Source organism: Phragmites australis, chromosome 16, assembly GCF_958298935.1.
Source record: "Phragmites australis chromosome 16, lpPhrAust1.1, whole genome shotgun sequence".
Taxonomy (NCBI): Eukaryota; Viridiplantae; Streptophyta; class Magnoliopsida; order Poales; family Poaceae; genus Phragmites; species Phragmites australis.
This window is the reverse complement of record NC_084936.1, coordinates 29,131,982-29,151,220: the sequence shown is the minus strand read 5'-3', so window position 1 is coordinate 29,151,220 and position 19,239 is coordinate 29,131,982. Positions and strand designations below refer to the sequence as shown.

The window sequence follows — 19,239 nt, the reverse complement described above, 5'->3', positions numbered from 1 at the left end:
AAAATTACTCAATTGTGAAGCGAAGTTTTTGGTCTATTTTCTGCTGTCAGTTTAATTGTTCTCTCTCTTGTGAAGAATCTTACGGTGTTTATGCTTTGCCTGTGATTCCCTCTTTTTACGTCATACAAAGGGCAGTTCAACAATAACTAAACTTTAGAGGGCTTTGCTGTTTGCTCACCATTATTGGACTGTTATAGAAATACACGTTGTTCAGTGTTCACCATTAGTTTCAGAAAATGTGTTGGTCGTGATATTCTTGTTCACATGAGATGTACCTCAACAACAAGCACAAGATCCTTATACAGTGGATCTTGCTCTTCATAGCTAAAACATGCCAGCTCCAAGCCACGAGAATTGAGCTCGTAATTACTAGTTAGTGGTAACTGCTATTGATATACTATAAACATATCTTTTGAGCAGTATTCTTCAGGAAATCCTACTATCTACTTCTAATCGAAACAATCTACGCCCTTATAATTTTTTTAATGAAAAATACGGTGTGGAAATTTCGGTCATATTACCCCCAAATTTGTGCAAGTTGCATGATATGGTGATTCTTTCAACAGCTATGACCTCTGAGCTATGCATTAGCCATTTGGTTGTATACGTTTCACTATCATCCAGAAGAGCGAAAGCCTTCTCGATATCACATACTACCCTGATATATGGAGCAATGACGGCAAAGCTTGCCGCGGGGGAGAGGTGGAACTATTTGCCGGTTCTTCAGGCGATTTGTGGCCTTAAAGATAATATGATCGAACTGGCTCATATCCATATGACTACATTCAGCTATATATGCAGAAATACACACAAACATTTTGATGAACTACTCGGCTACATCAAGGTACCTCTTGCCTTCTATGAACAAAGGAATCAAGTCATGGATCGGAAATTGTAGCAAACACTAAATGGGGTAGCGAAGTGTCAAACTAATCATTGCTGCCCCAAATCTGAATTTTGTTGGTTGCTGGTGCTACTATTGCATGCCATGTTTGAGCTTGACCCTTCAGAACCTGCAAATTGCACTGGTGCTGTTGTTCATATCACACATTTCTAGGGAGCATAAGATGATTGGTTAGTGGTCATATGGGGTATCATTAGGACAGGGGTGTGTGATGTAGTCATACAGACAAACCCACTATGCTCTGCTACAGTCTGATGACTGATACTACATGCTGTTGATTAACACTGTTACTTATGCCACTATAATTACTACAGCATCTGGGCATAGCTGGTAGAAGATGATTAGGTGATTGCTCTAACAGTTGGTAGGGCATGGATCGTAGACAGTCCAGATGGAGCACACATCAGCACTTGGGAGCTGGATTCACTGCAGGTGGCGCATCAAACTTGGAAGGACATCCAACAGAGAAAGTTGCAATGTTAAATTTCCTGTTTTGTGTCTTCCCTGTGACAAATTTGTAGCTGTTGTCGGAATTTCTTCAGTAACATTCGACTTGGCTATTGTTGTCAGAACTTTGGATCTTCCGTAATCTCTTCTTCGTCTGAATGAAACGGTAGAGCTCCTTCCTGTTTTTACAAAAGAAGAAGAAAAGATAGAAGAAGCACACATCAGGACTGTTCAGACTACATGCAGTGGCAGACCTAACATTTTCAAATTGGATATTTTTTACATGTCTAAGTCTAATAACCAGCCAACCAGGCCACAAGATCAAAGCCAAGCCATCATATTCATATAACCAGATCATATAGAGATAGCCATCATATTGTAATAAATAATAACTCCCCCAAGAAAAGCCATAAGATCAAAGCCTCGCTTAGAACAATCAACAGAACTCGAAGCTCCTTGTGTTTATATATATTCAGGTCATAACTCAAAAAAACCAACAATGCAGCATGATTCATGAGTCAGAACTTTTACCCGTCCAAACTCTAAATTAGCAATATGAACAAATTAGCACTATGATTCTATAAGTATGAACAACAAATTGGCAAATTGCAATAACATCTATGAAGTACGAACAACAAAACAAATTACCTTCAGAATCAGAACTAACTCCAATGGGCGTTGTTGCGGCCGTTGTGCTGTGCCGCCCCGCCCAGCCACCTGAGCGTCGCCGCGACCCGCCACCCTCGGGTCGCCTCCACCGTGCCTCGCTCGCGTCACTGCCATTGCCCTCCATCTAGACTCGTGTGTGTGTTTGCCGTTTGGGCGTTGGATTGGCCGATTGGGCCGATGGCGATGTAGGTGGAGCATGGAGTCATGGACATAGCTGACTAGTTGGGTGCCTATGCTGCTGGGCGTGGGCCATGGGCGCTGCATTGGCTGATTAGGCCACTGAGGCGGCACGAACTTGCCCACAACTCATGGCCAAGTGTTGAGCATGGCCGCTTGGGCCGTTGGGCTTGGTGCCACACGAAGAATATGATATATATATATATATATATGTACATCTGTATATCTTTGATCCAATGTAGGTCCACCACTGACTACATGTATGCACGCCTATATGTGAAGTTTGCAGTTCTAGTGTTGCATTAGGGCAGCTCCAGCAGGCTTATCATACTACTGTGCTGGCAATACTGTGGCAAAATTTGCCGATTGTCTGGGCAGCAAATGGCTCCAGCAGAGCCGGTTTTCTATTGCTACAGTAATGGAGTCAGGAGAAAGGATCACTATTTTTGCGGGAGCTCTCCAAATGCGGCAACACTGTGCACAAAAGTAGATAGAGTAATAGAAGGTAAAAAATAAAGTAGTTGTTGGAGATGAAAAAAATAAAGGATACTGTAATAATGTTAAGGGATGCTATAATAACGTTATAGATGATGAATTTTTAGAGTATCTGCTGGAGATGAACTTATTTCCCTCAAGACTCTGCAACTTCTTAGAGAGTTATCTCAACTTTGCTGCTGTCATATTTCTTTGTTTCCATAGTTGGCATGATTTATGCAGCTGTCCAAAATCGAAGCAGTGGTCTGATCACTAAATTCACCACAATCTGAATTATTCTACAGCTAGAATAGTAGCTTGTACTTGTACAATCTCCTAAGCTTATTCATGTACAATCTCCTAAGCTTATTCATTGCCAGACATGGACTGACGTTAGAGAACCAACATACAAATTCAGATAGCCCATGGATGCATTGAAAATCACCCGAGAAATTTTGATTTTTGCCACCGTAAAGAATGGGTTTGCCAGTATAAAGATGGGTTTTACAGAATTGTCACTCAAAACATTGGCTCTTTGATTTCCTTGTCATTATACAGTTCCGAAACAATATTTTGAGTGCCATTTTGCATAACATGAATTGCCATAATAACAAGGAAATCAAAGAAATAACGGGAACGGCCACTTACGCGCGGGGTCGGAAGCACACTGGCCAGGTGGACAGAGGGAAGAAATGGAGACACCATCGGTCAGCAGAGACTTGCCCCGTCAGCTCGGCACCAGCAGTGTCTAGGCACGGGGCCCAGGGATAGTTGGCCCACAGCCAGCGACAGGGTGCAGTGAGACGGAGTAGGAATGTAGGGTCACGTGCTTCTCTTGGAGGCCGGCGAAGCTGCCTTGGCCGCGGCGTTGCTCTCTTGGAGGCCGGAGAAACGGCGAAGCTGCAGCGACCGCGACGCTGGCCACGCAACAAATCATTCAGCGCGCGCGGCCAGATCGCGAGATTATACTGCGGCTCTCCTCGTCTGCCACGGCGATGCATGGAGGAACATTTCGCTCGTCCCAAACCGGTGCCAGTCTCCTGCGGCGCCGTTTGTGGATGCAACGATCTGACAGATCCTGCTTCTGCAACTTGATGTGCAATACTAGTGTTCGTTTCTCTCGAGGGAACACGGTGCAAGAAAAACTGAACAGCAAGACGCGAATTAACAGTAACACAATGAACAGGTAAAAAAAGAAGAAGAAAATTTGTACCATAGCTGTACAGAAGTCACTGGTACAAATGAATCCCATGTATACAAAAAGAATAAAACGAAAACTTTTGGTGACGGGTGAATAAACCACTGAGTTTGCAAGACGGTCTCAGGACCTTGTCCAGCCCTAAAGAAAACTGGAGCAGAGCTCCACAGAGAGTAACATCAACCATGTCTCAGTATCATGCATCTAGATTCAACGATTCATCCCACAGATGTTTGTGAGACTGGAATTATGAGTTTGTCATGCTGCTATGTACAATGTTGCTGTTCATGCAACCACCAGGTTCGGTAAGTTGTCCTGTACCAACAACTAGGAAACTCTGTCATTCCCTTGATCAAGTTGTCGAGTCCTCTTCTTCAGTGCGAAGATGCAGATCCTTGTACGCATTCGTACAGGCAGCAGCGAAGCTCTCCATAGCTTCAAAAACTTTACTCATACATGATTGCAAACCAGCCTCAGTGGGTGGACCATCCTCCTGTGCAGATAAAGATACGCCACTCTGATCGGAAACGAGCACGAGCTTCTTGTTTTGTGTGTCTAGCGCCTTGTGCATCGACAGTTCATCTTCCCTCTCCATCGACCTTAGGTCTCTGTCCGTATCTTTATTGGCCAACACACCCTGCCTCCACTCTGACATGTGCCTCTCCCAGAGGCGCAGAACATCGGAGGCAAAAGCCTGCATTGTGTCTGCTACCTCCTTCTCGGATATCCTCCCCATGCTGATTGCCCAATTATTACAGATGATGAAAATAGGGGGTGCTCCTAAGCGTCCTGGTGAAAAGGGAGGAACCCCATCATCAGTTACTTCAGGCACATATTCAATTCCCTTCTTGAGCCATTCATTTAGAGTGCTAACATAGCTCTTTTGGGCATTGAACCATGCAGCAAAACTCGCAGTAATATCCAGCAACTGAAGCTCTAGTTGCTTGATTAAATCTATATGAGCTTCGCTGAATCTTGCAGCAGTTATGGTAGAGTCTATGTTTTTAGCTTGGGACAAGGCATGGCATTGGATCTGATGGCATTCTGACATGGTATGCCACATTTGCATAAACCTGAAAAAAATATTTTCCAGTCGGAACGAATAAAATTATCTATTTGAAGTATCAAAGTTAACATCCAATAATGAAGTAGGTACCAATGTTTTAGTAAAAACAGCTGCAGTGTAGAAGCCTTTCAACTTTATAATGACAACACCCAAACAAAGTTGTACGGAAAAAACAATAACATACAAATGCGTACAGAATAATAGGTGCCAATGCTTTGACCGAGAAAAGCTAGAAGAAAATGTAGCGTAGTAAACCAACATGTGATAGGAAAATTTGTTAAAATATTTTTGACATGCTGAATGTTATGACTCCTGTCTCCTTGTTTCTGGTCATGCAACTAAAGCTAAAGAATTTGTTCACAGGGCACTCAAGTGCCATTCACATCAAATATTATCTGCTATAGCTACCAACCACAGCCAGGTAGGCCTGCTTGATGCAAGACTACAACACCATGAGGCCATCCAAAAGTGGAAACGCAAGTTCATTTACTGATACTAATTGATTTTGAGAACATAAGAGGTTTAACATAATTAAAAAATGAAAACAAGGAAACATAAGGGAAAGGCATGCCTTTAATCAGCATTTATAAGCAAAACTGATTATATACCGTATCCTTTAACCATGGAATCAGTCAAATAAACCACCAGGAAATATTGAAGCTCCAACTCATCTTCCCATCAGAGACTAGTTATGTCTTTTAATTACCTCACTAGATCTAACAACTTACTAGGAAAGACAAAAGATAACAAACAAAAGTATTTCAGATGAGGCATATCGAACTGCTGCTATTGGCATGCTTGAAGCCAAGAACAGCAAATGGATAGGGCAATTTAATGATTTTCTGTTAGAACTCAATGGTGGATGTACAAAGTTGAAACAAATCACTTTACATACAAACAAATGTGTACCAAATGCGCACCAGAAATGACCCAAACCCTTGGTTTGCGATGAGCAATCCTACCAGATCTACCCAATTCATTCAAAATATCCATGCACTGTGTACAAAAAAATTATATATGCATACTCGTCTTAATTCATCATTGTTTTTGGAAAGTGAAATACATTACATACCCTTGAATCAGCTCTCGTGTTTGTGGCCATAGCTCTTCATCTCTCAGCTTGTTGATCTTTTTAGATGTAGTGTTGACAACCTGAATGGCAATGCTTATCTTTGTTGATAGCTTCCTGATATTAATGTCAATTGCCTCAAGCTTATGAGCTTCAGCACCTCTCTCATCCAATTTTTTTAGCTCCTTATGTTTCTGATCATATAGCACCCTTATCTTCTCCTCAGCCTGTGATAAACAGAAATACCTGAGTTTAACTAACATGAACATGAAAAAGGCAGAAATCAAGTCTGAACAAAAACAATGTACATGTACAAGATCAGGAATACGCAAGTCCGATAAAGTTAGATCATGGTACTACATGTCAAAGGAAAGCCATAATAATGGTGAAGCCAAAGCATAAGAAACATCAAACCCACCGGCCACCGATTTATAATACTACAAGGCATAATCATTCCTTCAAGAAACCAGTATCTATAAGGGAAATAGTAGCACACATCATTCGAAGAAAAACAAAAACGAAAATAAAACTTTAACATGCCATGAAACTCTAAATAAAGTGCCAGATCGGACTTAACCGCAGTGCAAAATCAATAACTGCCTATAATTATATACCCGGAAAGTATTTTCCTAAGGAAAAAGGAGGCATACTCAGCAAGTGTAAGTAGCTGCGACTTAAGTTCATTTATGTTACTCGTAAATATAGTACGTTATTACCCGACAAGTATTAATTTAATGAAAAAATGAGCATATGTACTCAGCAAGTAAAAGTAGTTGAGACTCACGTTCATTATCCAAAAATAGTACGTTACTCGTAAACATAGTACGTTACTATCCAGCAAGTATTCATTTAAAGAAAAAAGGAGCATACTCAGCACGTAGAAGTAGCTGAACTCCGTTCATTATCCAAAAATAGTACGTTACTCATAAACATAGTACGTTACTATCCGACAAGTATTCATTTAAAGAAAGAAGGAGCATACTCAGCACGTAGAAGTAGCTGAACTCTGTTCATTATCCAAATATAGTACATTACTCGTAAACATAGAACGTTACTAAAAACCTTCCAACTAAACCAACTTTGATAATACTAATCAACTAGCACAATTAATCATGTTATAAATATAGAGTCATTATTCAGCATGTATAGGTTAGGTTACTAGAGTCCTTATTATGTACTCTTTATGTACTCTATGGCCCTGTTTGACATCAGATTTTAAGTTTGTAGATTAAAATAAAGTGATTTAAGTCTCTATATTTATACAGAAATAAAAATAAAATGACTCACCCAAACACCCTCTGTGTACCCACAACTCCAACTCCACGAATTTTTGAAGCTAGAAACATACAGCTACAAAAAATCTTGAGGCTAAAACTTTACCAAACAGACCATATATATTACTCACAGGGGCTACTATTGGATACAAGTTGATATTCCTAACATGGTATCAGAGCTAGGTTTTCTTTTGGACGTTGCAACTCGTCCAGATCCAATCTATCCCGCTGCTACCGGCTTTCTCTCTCTGGTCGGCAGGCTCCCTCTCTCTCCCGTCGGTTTCTCTCTTGCCTTGCTATTCCTAACAAATCATAGTAAATAGCGAACCTTCATAGCTAGCTAATCATAGCAAATCGCATAGTTAAATCTTGACAATCACACATCTAAAGGCAAAGCAATTGCCACATCATTCCGCTAGAAATTCAAAACTCTAAAGGGCGCTGAGAACCTTGACTTCCTCAAGAAGCCTCTTTTCCCACATGTACAGCTTCTGCAATGTTGAAGAAAGGTTGCCACATTCCATAGCCTTTTCCTCCTCAAACTGCAGGAACTCCTCATCCATTGCAGGCAGTCCACAGATCATCAATGAGGGCACTGCAACAGCAATTGGGTTAGAACATTTTTTTCTCCTTTTTTCATCACATAACCAAAATAGCAAAAGAGTGAAACTTTGGACAGCAAAGCAAGTAATGCATCATAAACCTTTTAATCCCGAGTTTTTCTGGTTGTAAGGCATCTTCCCAACCTCAAGCACCTTGCGCATGTCGCCTGCCAACTTTGAGGCACGGTCAAACTGCAACTTGATCTCCTGCACCACCTCGACATCGTCATTGTACATCTTCCCAGTCACAGCAGGTGGCTCTGCGTCGCCTGAATGCTTCAGCTGTTCTTCCACCACACCCACAGCAGGTGGCTTGGCGTCGCCTGAATGCTTCAGCTGTTCTTCCACCACACTCCTCTCCACTACATGGACCATGCTGCTTCCGGTGCTACTACTGCCATCAGATGACTTGGACTTCCTATGCAGCGCCTCACGGAGAGTGCTACTACTGGAATCCGACGACTTGGACTTCCTGTGCAACTCTTCGCCGGCACTGCTCTTCCTCCCTTCCTCCTTGGCCAACTCTCCATTCACAAAGGTGCACTCATTGCCGTACACTTCCTTGACCACCTCTTCCCATTCCTCGTCCTCCAGTTCCGGGATGTCCTCCTCCTCCCCGACATCATTCCAGCTCTGGTTAGGCGTATGGATCGCCGGGCCAACCGGCTGCTCCTGGTAGTAGCTTTCGAATGACTCGAACGGGTTCAAGAAATCCCAGGTCGACACCCGCGGCGGCGACGGGGGAGGCAACGGCGTAGACGGCTGGCCGTGGCCAGAGGAGGTGGCCATCGGAGGCAAGCCGCCGCCTTGCGGGAACTGGTAGGGATATCCGCCGTGGGAGGTCGGAAGCTGTGGCCCGGTGGCACCGTCACGCTGGTAGTAATGGACAGTGGCATTGGTGACTTGGGGGCGGTGATCGTACGACAAAGACGGCGGCTGCGGCTGGCTGAGAGCGTAGTTCATGCTGAAGAAACTCTGGCCGTAGGGCGGCGGCTGGCTGCGGGCGTTCGTGCTGAAGAAACTCTGGCCGTAGCCGCCCATTTCGGCGCCGTAGCCCCCGCCGTATCCATATGCCAGGCCGGGGCCGGGGCCGTAGCTGTGCGGCGGAGCGTAACCAGACCCGTACGGCGTGGCCATCTGCGGAGGTTGGGGCTGCGCCGGCGCCGCGGGCAGGAGGGGCTCGGTGGGGAGGAGAGGTGGCTCGGTCTCCTCGTCGTAGGAGAACCTGATATGGCTGCCACAATCATCGGGGCTCTGATCCTCATCGGAGCTCTCATCCTCGTCCGAGTGGAAATGTATGTGCCCACCGTCATCGTCATCGACCTGTTTAGCGTCGGGCACTGCCGCCGCTGGGAGTGGCGACACCAACGCGGCGGGAGGGAGCGCGTCGGCGCCGTCCTCCTTCCGCTGCGCAGGGAGGCAATGCGCGGCGCCGGGCCCGGGCGGCGGGGCGGCGTCCTGAACGGCGCGGAGGAAACCGTGCAGCGCGGCGCCGGTCGCGCGCAGCGAGACGGCATACGCGCGGTGGGCCTCCGCGAGCGCGTAGCGGCGGCTGATGGCGTCGGCCACCAGCGCGGAGCGGTCCCGGCAGAGCGCGACGGCCGCCGAGTCCTCCGCGCCATGCGGCAGCTTGGACTGCCCGCACCCCATCGGTGATCACTCACTCGCCACGCCCAGCAACCAACGAACCAACCGACCCCCCAACGGGCGAGAAAAAAAGAAGTGATTTTTAACGCATGGTGGTATGATTCAGGTGGGTGGTTTCTGTTTTGGGAAGGATTCGGCGATGGCGACTGCGGCAGATCTGAAACAGGGGGGGCCGAGGCGGAGCGGGGTGGAGTACAGGGCGCGGATGGCGACGGTCCGGGACGGGAGATAATCTTGGCCTTTTTCTCGTCAGCGTGGGCTGCACACGCAGCGGCGTCCCCCGCCCTGCCCCGATGGATGGACAGAGAAGCCGAAGCAGCGGAGGAGCGGCGTCGGGTTTTTCCGCGTCAAGGGTGGGAGGAGGGCGGCGGGCGAGTGAAAAGGCTGCGGGAGATTTCGCTTTTGTTGGGACGGCACGGCACGGGGGACCCGCGCCGCCCGCCTGCCTGCTTGCCTCGTCACGATGAGGCCGTGGTCCCGCTCCGGCTCTGCTGCTTGGGCTGCTGACAAGTGGCGGTTGGCCGCCTGTAGAGTGTAACTGTAGGCGGAACTCCGGAGGCGAGGGCGCTGGGGCTGCACAGAGCCGTTTCGGTTCAGCAGAAAAACGGCAGCACCGTTTTTCGGCGCTGAAAAATTATTAAAATAAAAAGGAAATCTCTCTCCCCCAGACCTGCCTCCGCCGCCCTACTCTGCCAGTGCCATATTTGCATAAAGCATATTTTATTTAAAAATAATAATTAAAAATAAGTAAATAAATTATATGAACAGTAATAAATAGAGTTAAGATTTCAATCATCTAGATTTAAACATCCGACCAAATCAAAGTTTCTAACCAACTTCTCTAACAAGGTTACAACTACCCTTACTTAATCTTAGTTCCAACAACGTAACTTCTCTAACCTAAGGTTTCAACCACCTCACCTTAGCTAGGGTTTCAATCGTGCGATCATAGTTTCCACCAGTATGGCCAACCTAAAATTATTACCATCAAATTCTAATCATATGAGGGTTTCTTGCTGTAGAAGTTATACATTTTACCTTTAAGTTGTGATTTTCTGTTTTACCCGTGTCTACTAATACTTATACACTTTTGAGGTATGCGGCTAGGAAAACACTATAAGGCCTTTATAAAGCCCCTCCTAATATATGTATATCCGCTAAGATTTTACCCATATAGGAGTACACACTTTACGACAGAGGGTCCCCTCTTGCATCGTCTGGTTCCGGGAAGTACCCAACCAACCAAGGCGATAAGGGGGAAAAAAGGAAAACTAAGTTATAGCCTATTTTGAGATTTCCAGCAAGATTATTAGCACACAGTTTCGGAAACAAATCATTTGCAAAAATAGGTATTCCTTGGAATCCTAGTCTTGAAGTCCTACAAACTCCTCCTTCGGGCGTTGGTGTCTAATCATGAAAATAAAATAAAGCCAATAAACCCCAAAAGCCAAAATAATCAAATCACACTCAAAATAGCTTAATTAAACAATTTAGGATTTTTGGTGAAGGAACCGATCATATCAGAGCTTCAAAGGTAAAGATATGGCTTTCGAAAGATGAAACATGGTAAAAGGATCGAGGTTAGGTGATTACAATGAAATGAGAAATTTTCTAGATTTTTTTGGACCATTCTGGGATTTTTTAATTATTGACATTTAATAGGATTTAAAAGGAATTAAAGCAACATTTAAAAGAACTAAAACAATTATTTACTAAGGGAAAACCTATTTATGGCATTAACATAATTATCTATCAATTTCTAGAATTATTACTATTAAGGAAAACCTTATTTTAAGATTTATAAAATTAACCGAATTATTTTTGTACTAAAAATGAGGTTTATTGCGTCGGCTGATGTCATCAATTGAAAACGAAAACGAACGCACTGACTGAGTTCTAATTGGGTTGACATGTGTGCACTAAGGTTGGCATGTTGAGGTGGCGCCGACAAGGCAACTTACTAGGTCAAGACTCATTAAATATGGCGCGTTGGATCTAAATTGAGCGGCTAGATTTCTATGTAATGAAAGGGTTTGTCAGCTTCTAATCTTAATTGTACACTTGAGATTGGACGGCTGTGGATGGCCTACCTCAACTCCGGTGTGGCTTGAATACGACGGCGAGCTTTCCACAATAGCTCTCTTGTCGGCGAAGTCAAAACTAGTGTTGCAGTGGTCGCAGAGCTCTGGCGAGCGGCGGAGTAGTAACGGGAGGCGACATCGAACTCTATGGAGGGGTTCACGAGTGTCGAGAAGCTCTCCTTTGGCGTGGCAATGATGACGTGCTACGGCGGTGATGCTAACTCAACAGAGATGCTTTCGAGCGCCACTCTCATAGTAAGGAGGACTGAAATAGGTTCGGTGCGGCGTGGGGGTTCTCGGGGAAGGTTTTAGGCGGCTTTTATAGGGTTGGGAGGCAGGGTTCGAGCAGGCTAGGGTTCAATGCACACGTGTGTTGGTTTCCATGTTTTGGGCAGCGATTACTTAGTGAAAACGATCATGGTGTGATGGCATTGTTTGTGGTTTCCATCTATGACATCAACCAACGATTGAATTCCTTAAGTTGGTGATGGATTTGGCGGGACTTTGAAAATAGCGTTGATGTAGAATATGAAAAGGATATCAGAGGAGGGAGACGATTCCAATCGGTGGATCTGGCTTGACAGCAAGAGAGAGAGAGAGAGAGAGAGAGAGAGAGAGAGAGAGATGGTGCGACATGTGGGAGAGTTATGTTGAGATGGCATCGGCCCATCATAGGGGAGGGAAGGAGGGAGATGGGCCAGGGCAAGTGTGGGCAGGTTGGGGGAATCGAGAGTGGAATGGGCCACGTGAAAGGAAGTGGGCCCAACGAAAGAGGGAAGGGATTTCGGACCGAAGAGTTTTTATTATCTTCTTCACTTTTCTGTATTCTTTTTACTGAATTAATTTAATATTTCCTCTAATTAGATTATGCACTTTAATTTAATTATTTTAATTAGGAAAAACTCTAGCTGCAAAGAGGAACAACAAGCACCTAACATCTTTTTATTATTGGTATTCTTTCAGAAATTTCGCATTAGGTATTTTTAGGAGAACATGCTGTTACAACCATGCTGGCCACAGTGTCACCGTCCTCCCTCTCTCCTTTGTCGGCTATAAAACCCGCTTGAGTTCCCTCTCCCTCTCCGCACCCCACCTCTCCACCGGTGCCATCACCATCTCCTCTTCCTCTTTGCTCCTCCCCAAAAGTTAGTTGTCGTTGCCTCAGCCAACCCCACCGACGTCGACCACTGCCTTTGCCGGTGAGCACCTCCCCTCTCTCCCCCTTCTCCTTCCTTCTACCCCAGGCCGATCTCCAAACCCCATGCCGGCCCTAGCACCCGACCCACATACTTGAGCCTCGTCGCCGTCAAGCTCCCTCCACCACGGCCAGCTGGTTCAGATCTGGGTCGTGGCCACGTTTTTTGACTTCCAGCACTCCATACCCCATCTCCTTAGGTTGCTACCGCTGCCTTCTCCCTCCTCTCTGGATCTCTCTCTATCTCCCTCTGCCCAAGACGCCCTCACCTATCCCCTCAGTGCACTGACAAGCGGGCCCCACTGAGTCACTCTCTCATGTGTGACTAACATGCAGGCCCAACCTAGCCAAACCGAGCCGAACTGGGTGAGCCGAACCGAACCAAGACTAAGCCGAGCCAAGCCACCACTGTTTTGTGGACCTAATCCACTATGGACCGTACATAGTAACTTCCGAGTCCATTATTCTGTGGACCTAGTCCACAACACAATACCATTTCTGGTTTTTCAAAAATAATTATCCGAAAATCCTTTTCAAAGAATATTCTAGGGATATTCTCCCCTTTTCATTTTTCAAAATTAACCGCTTGACAAATCTTCCGAAGCACGTTTCTTCTCTGCTTCAACTCCAATTTCGATGATTCTACCACAGATATTCATTTAAATTCAAGATCTATCTACCCATCCAATCTCATATTTTAAGAGCTCTTTTGGATATTTGTTTGGTTTTAATTGATTGTGAGTGTGCTTTTCCCTAGGATTATAAATAGCCTTTTAGCTAATTTAGAGATAGTTTTAAATATAGATAAATATGAGAAACCATGTTTTAGGCTATAGCGGTAATTTTAGTACCAATACTATAATAGCTTAATATTTATATATAATAAATAAATACAATTTTAGTAGGAATAAATAATAGCATAATTAGTTTAACCCATAAGTAAAGTGCCATGTAATTAGGTATATGAGCTAGATAATACTAAATTAGTATCTTACACTTGTAAATTTAATTATGACTCCTGGCACAAATAGGATACCACATAGGAGTATACATATGCGTATATGTATATGTGCTCATATATATTTAGACGTAAGTATCACGCATGCACATACATATACACTCACATACACCTAGAGAACTCTAGTTGTCATTTCATGACCAATTAACCTGTAGACTCGCATTAAGGTAATTATAATAATTTTATCAAGATTTCTCTTAAGATCATATAGTAGTGTAAAATAATAACTTAAATCTGGTTTTCACCAGATAACTACACTTAGCTCTCATACTTCAAGTTCAAATAGTAGTGTAAAATAACAACTAAACCTTCATACTTCAAATTCACACAACATTAGATAACAGGAGAGTTTTCCCCTCTAGATTAGCTAGAATCATTTTCCTCGGAGTTCTTCATTGTTTTGGAGTTCCTTTGGTTGCTTATGTGTCCATTTGTGTTCTTTTTGTTTGAGCGCTTGTCGACATTAATCTACTTAGGCCAGAAGAACGAGAGCGCAAGCAAGTATACACGAAAGAAACCAAAGGACAAGACCTATTCGTGAGGAACCTGGAAGACCCAGATTACAAGGAAAAGCCGAGAGATGTCTCCGATAAAGAAAAGTTCTAACTCCTTACCATGTTAAACCCATATTTTGAATAACTTAAACATCGAATATAAAACATAATTGTTATTCTTTTATGCTATGTTTATAAATTTAAATAGTTGTAATAGCTATGACCTACTTTGATTAAGTCTCGCCTTGTCCACACAATACCCTATGACACAATTAAACTTAGGTTGCTCCAACATTGTTTTAATTATGATGGATGATGCCCTGATACTACTATGCTTAGAATTGTTACATCACCTCTTCGGAAGTGAGATATATGCTTTTACAAAACATGTTTGTGTGGTGATTGGTGATGAGCGTGTATGAGTAAAATGGGTGAGAGAAAAATTGATTTGGCATGGATGAGCGAGATAGTCTTCTAGGGAGGGTGCCTCATGGGGTAAGTCCTCGTGAAGGATTACTGGTAAGTAGATGAGCGCTCCAACCACTTAAGGACCGATTCATTTTGATATTTTATCTAGCATCAGAGTACAACCACACTCTCTATATAGGTAGGATTTGGCCTCTTGCTTCACTAGTATTTGGCTCGGTGCCCACATAGTTGGCAGGAGTGCAGCGGAGAAGTGCTGGCTATTTTAGCCTAAAGCAAATTTGTAGGATGCTCATTCTTTTGCAATCAGCAAAGAATTGTCCAGTTCCCCGGGAATATAAAACTGTGAGGACGTCGGACACCTACTAAATATATTTAGGAACATGACGTGCGGCCGATTGTAGGAAAGTCTACATGTGAGCTTAACAGGCAGACATGAATAAAACAACGGTTATATTCTGAAACACTAAACAATTAATAAGTACTACTCTACACGTCTAGCGAAAGTTGAGTTAATTAATAGAAAACATTTGTAAAAATCCACATACAAGCCACCTGCATCTCAATTCATTATGGCCTAACATCTGTAAATTTTATACGTTTTCAAATACCACCTTGTGCCTATTGACCGACCAGGTGGCCTCTCTGGCCATCGCCTAAGTGCTTAACTTTGCCAAGTCAAGCTCGCCCATGAAATTTTTTTGGGAGTTTCGTGCGGTGACCGCCAAGATTCGTTCGTCTTCCCTAAATCTGGCCGTCATCGTCATATATGATTCTTCCACTCAGATGAGGTCTGTTACAATTTTTTTTTTCCTCGAGCATCTCTAGCATTTACCAATGCTATGTTCATGAGCCGAGTGAAGAGATCGGTGATATTTAAAAAGAAATAAATTAGGATATTTAAATTAATTGACATCAAAAAATTTACAAGGTAAATCTATATCAATTGTTATTTAAATATGCTTTACATTTATCTAATATATCTACTCTGTCATTCAAAATATTTACAACCTATAACTAATCCTAACAAACAACTCTATGAATATAAATACACAAAGGTAAGTTGCAAGTATGTAAATACAGAAACGTAAAAATGTTAGAGAGAGCAAACTCGATACAAAGAATTTTTATCTCGTGATATCGATGGTATAAACGTCACCCTTAATCTATATTGGAGCAGCAACTTAGGCTATAGTTTCCAGACGACAACCGGTAATGACTCTTGAGTCACTTAAACTTTAAGTAGGTTGAGTCACTAAGCTACTAAGTCAAGATCTCACCATAAATCTTTTTTCTGATCACTTACCATCATGGTCACTTCGAAGCTTAACCACCAATACAAAGGTCTCTGCGTCCCCATGCAAGAGTCCTGTCATCGCTTCACACTAAGTTGGAGGATCAATAAGTATGAGCCATCAGGGCTCATGGTGTCGGCGAGTCACAACGAATCTAAGGTACCGATATACCACTTGGTACAATATAGGATCACTCCTTGATCAAATCTCTAGGTAGCAACACCTAGCAATAACTCTCTCTAGCCATATTAGCACTAATTACTCTCTAATCTCGTGTTTAATTGCCTCTTTAAGTATTTTGGTGGCTTGATATCTTCTCAGTTGTATATGAGCTTCTCTGAACTCCAGCACACTCAAATAACCGAGGGGAGGTATTTATAGCCTCAATCCCGTGAACTAGCCATTGCTTCAACGGCTCTAATAGACTGTGAACACTAGATGATCTGGTGCCAATAACAGTACCAACATCGGACCATCCGATGTGTACAACAGTGAAAACTAGCCTTTAAAATTTCACTCAAATCTATTTATGAACACCGGATGTTCCGGTGTATTCTTCAACTCTATCACCGGACTATCTGGTGTATCAACTGACCGAGCCACTTCAGCTTCTGGAAAATACTCCGATGAAGCATCCGGTGTGCACTCCTTGTGAGCACAGGGTCATCCGGCGTTCAAACCTTCCTTCTGGAGATCTGCACTTCTTCTGGAAAATGCTCTAGTGTGTACACATGCTGAGCATCGGACCATCCGATGTGTTTTTCATTTTCTCCTCTGAGCTGAAAAATACTCCAATGTGTATAATCTTTAGAGTACTGAATCATCCGATATAGTTATTTTTCCTAAAATTTCTCTAATTCAACTAATCTTTGTCCCATCTACGATTACTTCTTTATGTATTACATCCATATAACCTACTAAGATATATACTTGATAAATATAATAGTCATATTGACTATATTATTATTAATCATTAAAATCACATGTATACTTAAAAAGATCATATTCAGTATACCGAGCTATGCATGAAGGCCACATGGCAACCACTTTGGCCGGTCAATGGACATAGGGGATTTGAAAACACATGAAACTTGAAGGTGTGTTAGTAGACCGTAAGGAATTGAGGTGTAGTAGGGTAGTATTTGGATAGCCTCTGGCTTGCAAGTGTGTTTTTGTAATTTCTCCCTATCAACAAAACATAGAATATGGCTCTAAGAATATAATCTCAAAGAAAGGTACTTCCCGTACAACCATTTGCATGCGTACGATTAGTCCTATGTACGGTGAATGGCGTACGTGAACACAAGTCCAGTTCAGAAGTCAGAACAACACTGCACATACAAGACTGCCGGGGTCGGCCAGATCAGATTGCTGCGTACGCCAACGTCTCCAATTGTTAGATTGCCGTTAGAGACGAATCACAACTTTGGAGCCTCACGAAGCAACAAGAAAACGACTGATCAATACCACGGCATCAGATTAATTTAAAATCGGAGGGATCACACCCCAGTTCCACTTTTATTCAGGTCTCAGTTCAGAGTCTGTTCAGAGATCCGTTTCTACTCTCAATCTCTTTATACTTGCGACATGCTAATGATTCAGATATTCAGTACGAGAAGAAAGAGTAATAATCAAAAGCTTCCACCTAAATAAATTCAGGAGAACCAATGGTGAATTTCGGAAAGGCCAATCGGGAATTAGATCCAAAATAAATGCAGTAGATACATGTAGTAAGAAGAACCAATTAGGAAGGAAAAAAATCCACGATCAGGCCCAGCACCAAATTCGGCCCAACATCAAGAGATTTGTACAGCACCACAAGCATTCAAGCTTGCAATTTCACCCCCATTGAATAGAAGCATTTGTAGGTGATGCAAACCTGGGAGCTCAGGCGCGAGAGCAAAGCCGTCACTAATTATCAGCAAATGAGAAAGCATGCCGCTGGATTCGGATGAACAAGCGCTCCACCGCCAGGGAGCAGCTCTGCGACGCCGCAAGCAACGCTCCACCGCCTAGGATTCGCGCAGCTCCGCCGAATCCCTCGGCTCGTCGCCAATTTCTTGCTCGTTGTCTCTAATGGCAAAGGATGGTCTCCAGTCATACAGGTCCTCAGATCTCAGAGAGAAGAAACACTTGAATACTTGATGCCAAATTATAATCACAGGCTGAAAACGAGCGATCATTTTATTTACCTGTCCTTGGCTAGTTCTTTCGCCTATGACGTTTAACAAAAAGAGAGATTCATTAATTCTTATCTTTGTATCAACCTGACATAGTCGTATAAGATTTTACCTTCCGTCTCTGCAATATTAAGATATATACATCTACACACTAAGGAGCCAACATTACATGAGACCCATAATAGAAAAAGACTAATAGAAGAAACACAACTCCTCTACAGAAATTATTATGTTTAAGCTTTGGATGTAGAGTTTAGACTACCATCCAAACCAGGTAAATAGCTCTCTAGCCACTCGTTCTAGTCTCGTACATGCTATAGTAACCATCACGTGTTGTTGTTGCCAATGTAATATAGACCACGAACGAAATTAGTGTGTACAAGTAAAAATAACCTGCAGAGAAGAAACATATTCCTTTTTGTTGAAGATAATATTATTCATGCATAACCATAGCACCCAACAAAATATGGCTGTTGCTTCCATTATATAGCTTTTCCTATTTTTAGTAAGAAACCTAAGTCAGTTCTTAAGCATATTTTGAACACTGATGCTACCTGAACTTAGGGATAGCAATTAAACCTGATTGCCTATTTATTCATGGATAAATATCCCAATAGAATCGGGTATAGGTTGCGTTTAGTACCCGTAGGTACGTTCGTGGGTTAAAAGTACTACCCGACGGGCAGACGGGTACAGGTATGGGTAAGTTATACTCGTACCTGTGAAACCCGTTTACTTGTATACCTCTCTGACACGTGGGCCTGAGTATCTTCAAACCCTAATCCCTTCATCTTTATGACTCTGTGACTATGTGTCTGTCACCACCTCACTCAGTCACTCTCCTGTCTCTCCCCGAGACCCTGAGTCCCTATCTCCCCATTCCGTGACTGTGTGCCCAACACCGCCTCCCTCTCCCAGCACCCCACGACGCTGCTCAACCCGACGTAACCGAGATCTGTGCCATCGCGCCACTCAACTAGCGTCCCTATCTCCAGCCACCTTGCGTCGCCACCTCCCTCTCAC

At 43.4% G+C, this 19,239-nt stretch overlaps 1 protein-coding gene across 1 annotated transcript; it reads right to left on the bottom strand.

Moving 5' to 3' along the window:
- Positions 1 to 3,961: 3,961 nt before the first annotated feature.
- LOC133895223 (protein ALTERED PHOSPHATE STARVATION RESPONSE 1-like) lies at positions 3,962 to 9,530 on the bottom strand. The gene is made up of 4 exons (XM_062335379.1): positions 7,982 to 9,530; positions 7,728 to 7,873; positions 6,008 to 6,231; positions 3,962 to 4,942 (listed from the first exon to the last, which is right to left on the bottom strand). Exons 1-4 carry the CDS (start codon positions 9,528 to 9,530, stop codon positions 4,222 to 4,224), a joined length of 2,640 nt encoding a protein of 879 aa, XP_062191363.1. The 3' UTR covers positions 3,962 to 4,221.
- Between the last annotated feature and the right edge of the window lie 9,709 nt (positions 9,531 to 19,239).

Bases quoted from the DNA above. Each gene is read 5' to 3' on its own strand.
- LOC133895223 (XM_062335379.1), bottom strand. From the start codon at position 9,530: ATGGGGTGCGGGCAGTCCAAGCTGCCGCATGGCGCGGAGGACTCGGCG. The intron at 7,874-7,981 runs GTTTATGATGCA...TTGCTGTTGCAG, and splicing joins GAAAAACTCGGGATTAAAAG to TGCCCTCATTGATGATCTGT. The intron at 4,943-6,007 runs GTATGTAATGTA...TATTTTTTTCAG, and splicing joins ACACGAGAGCTGATTCAAGG to GTTTATGCAAATGTGGCATA.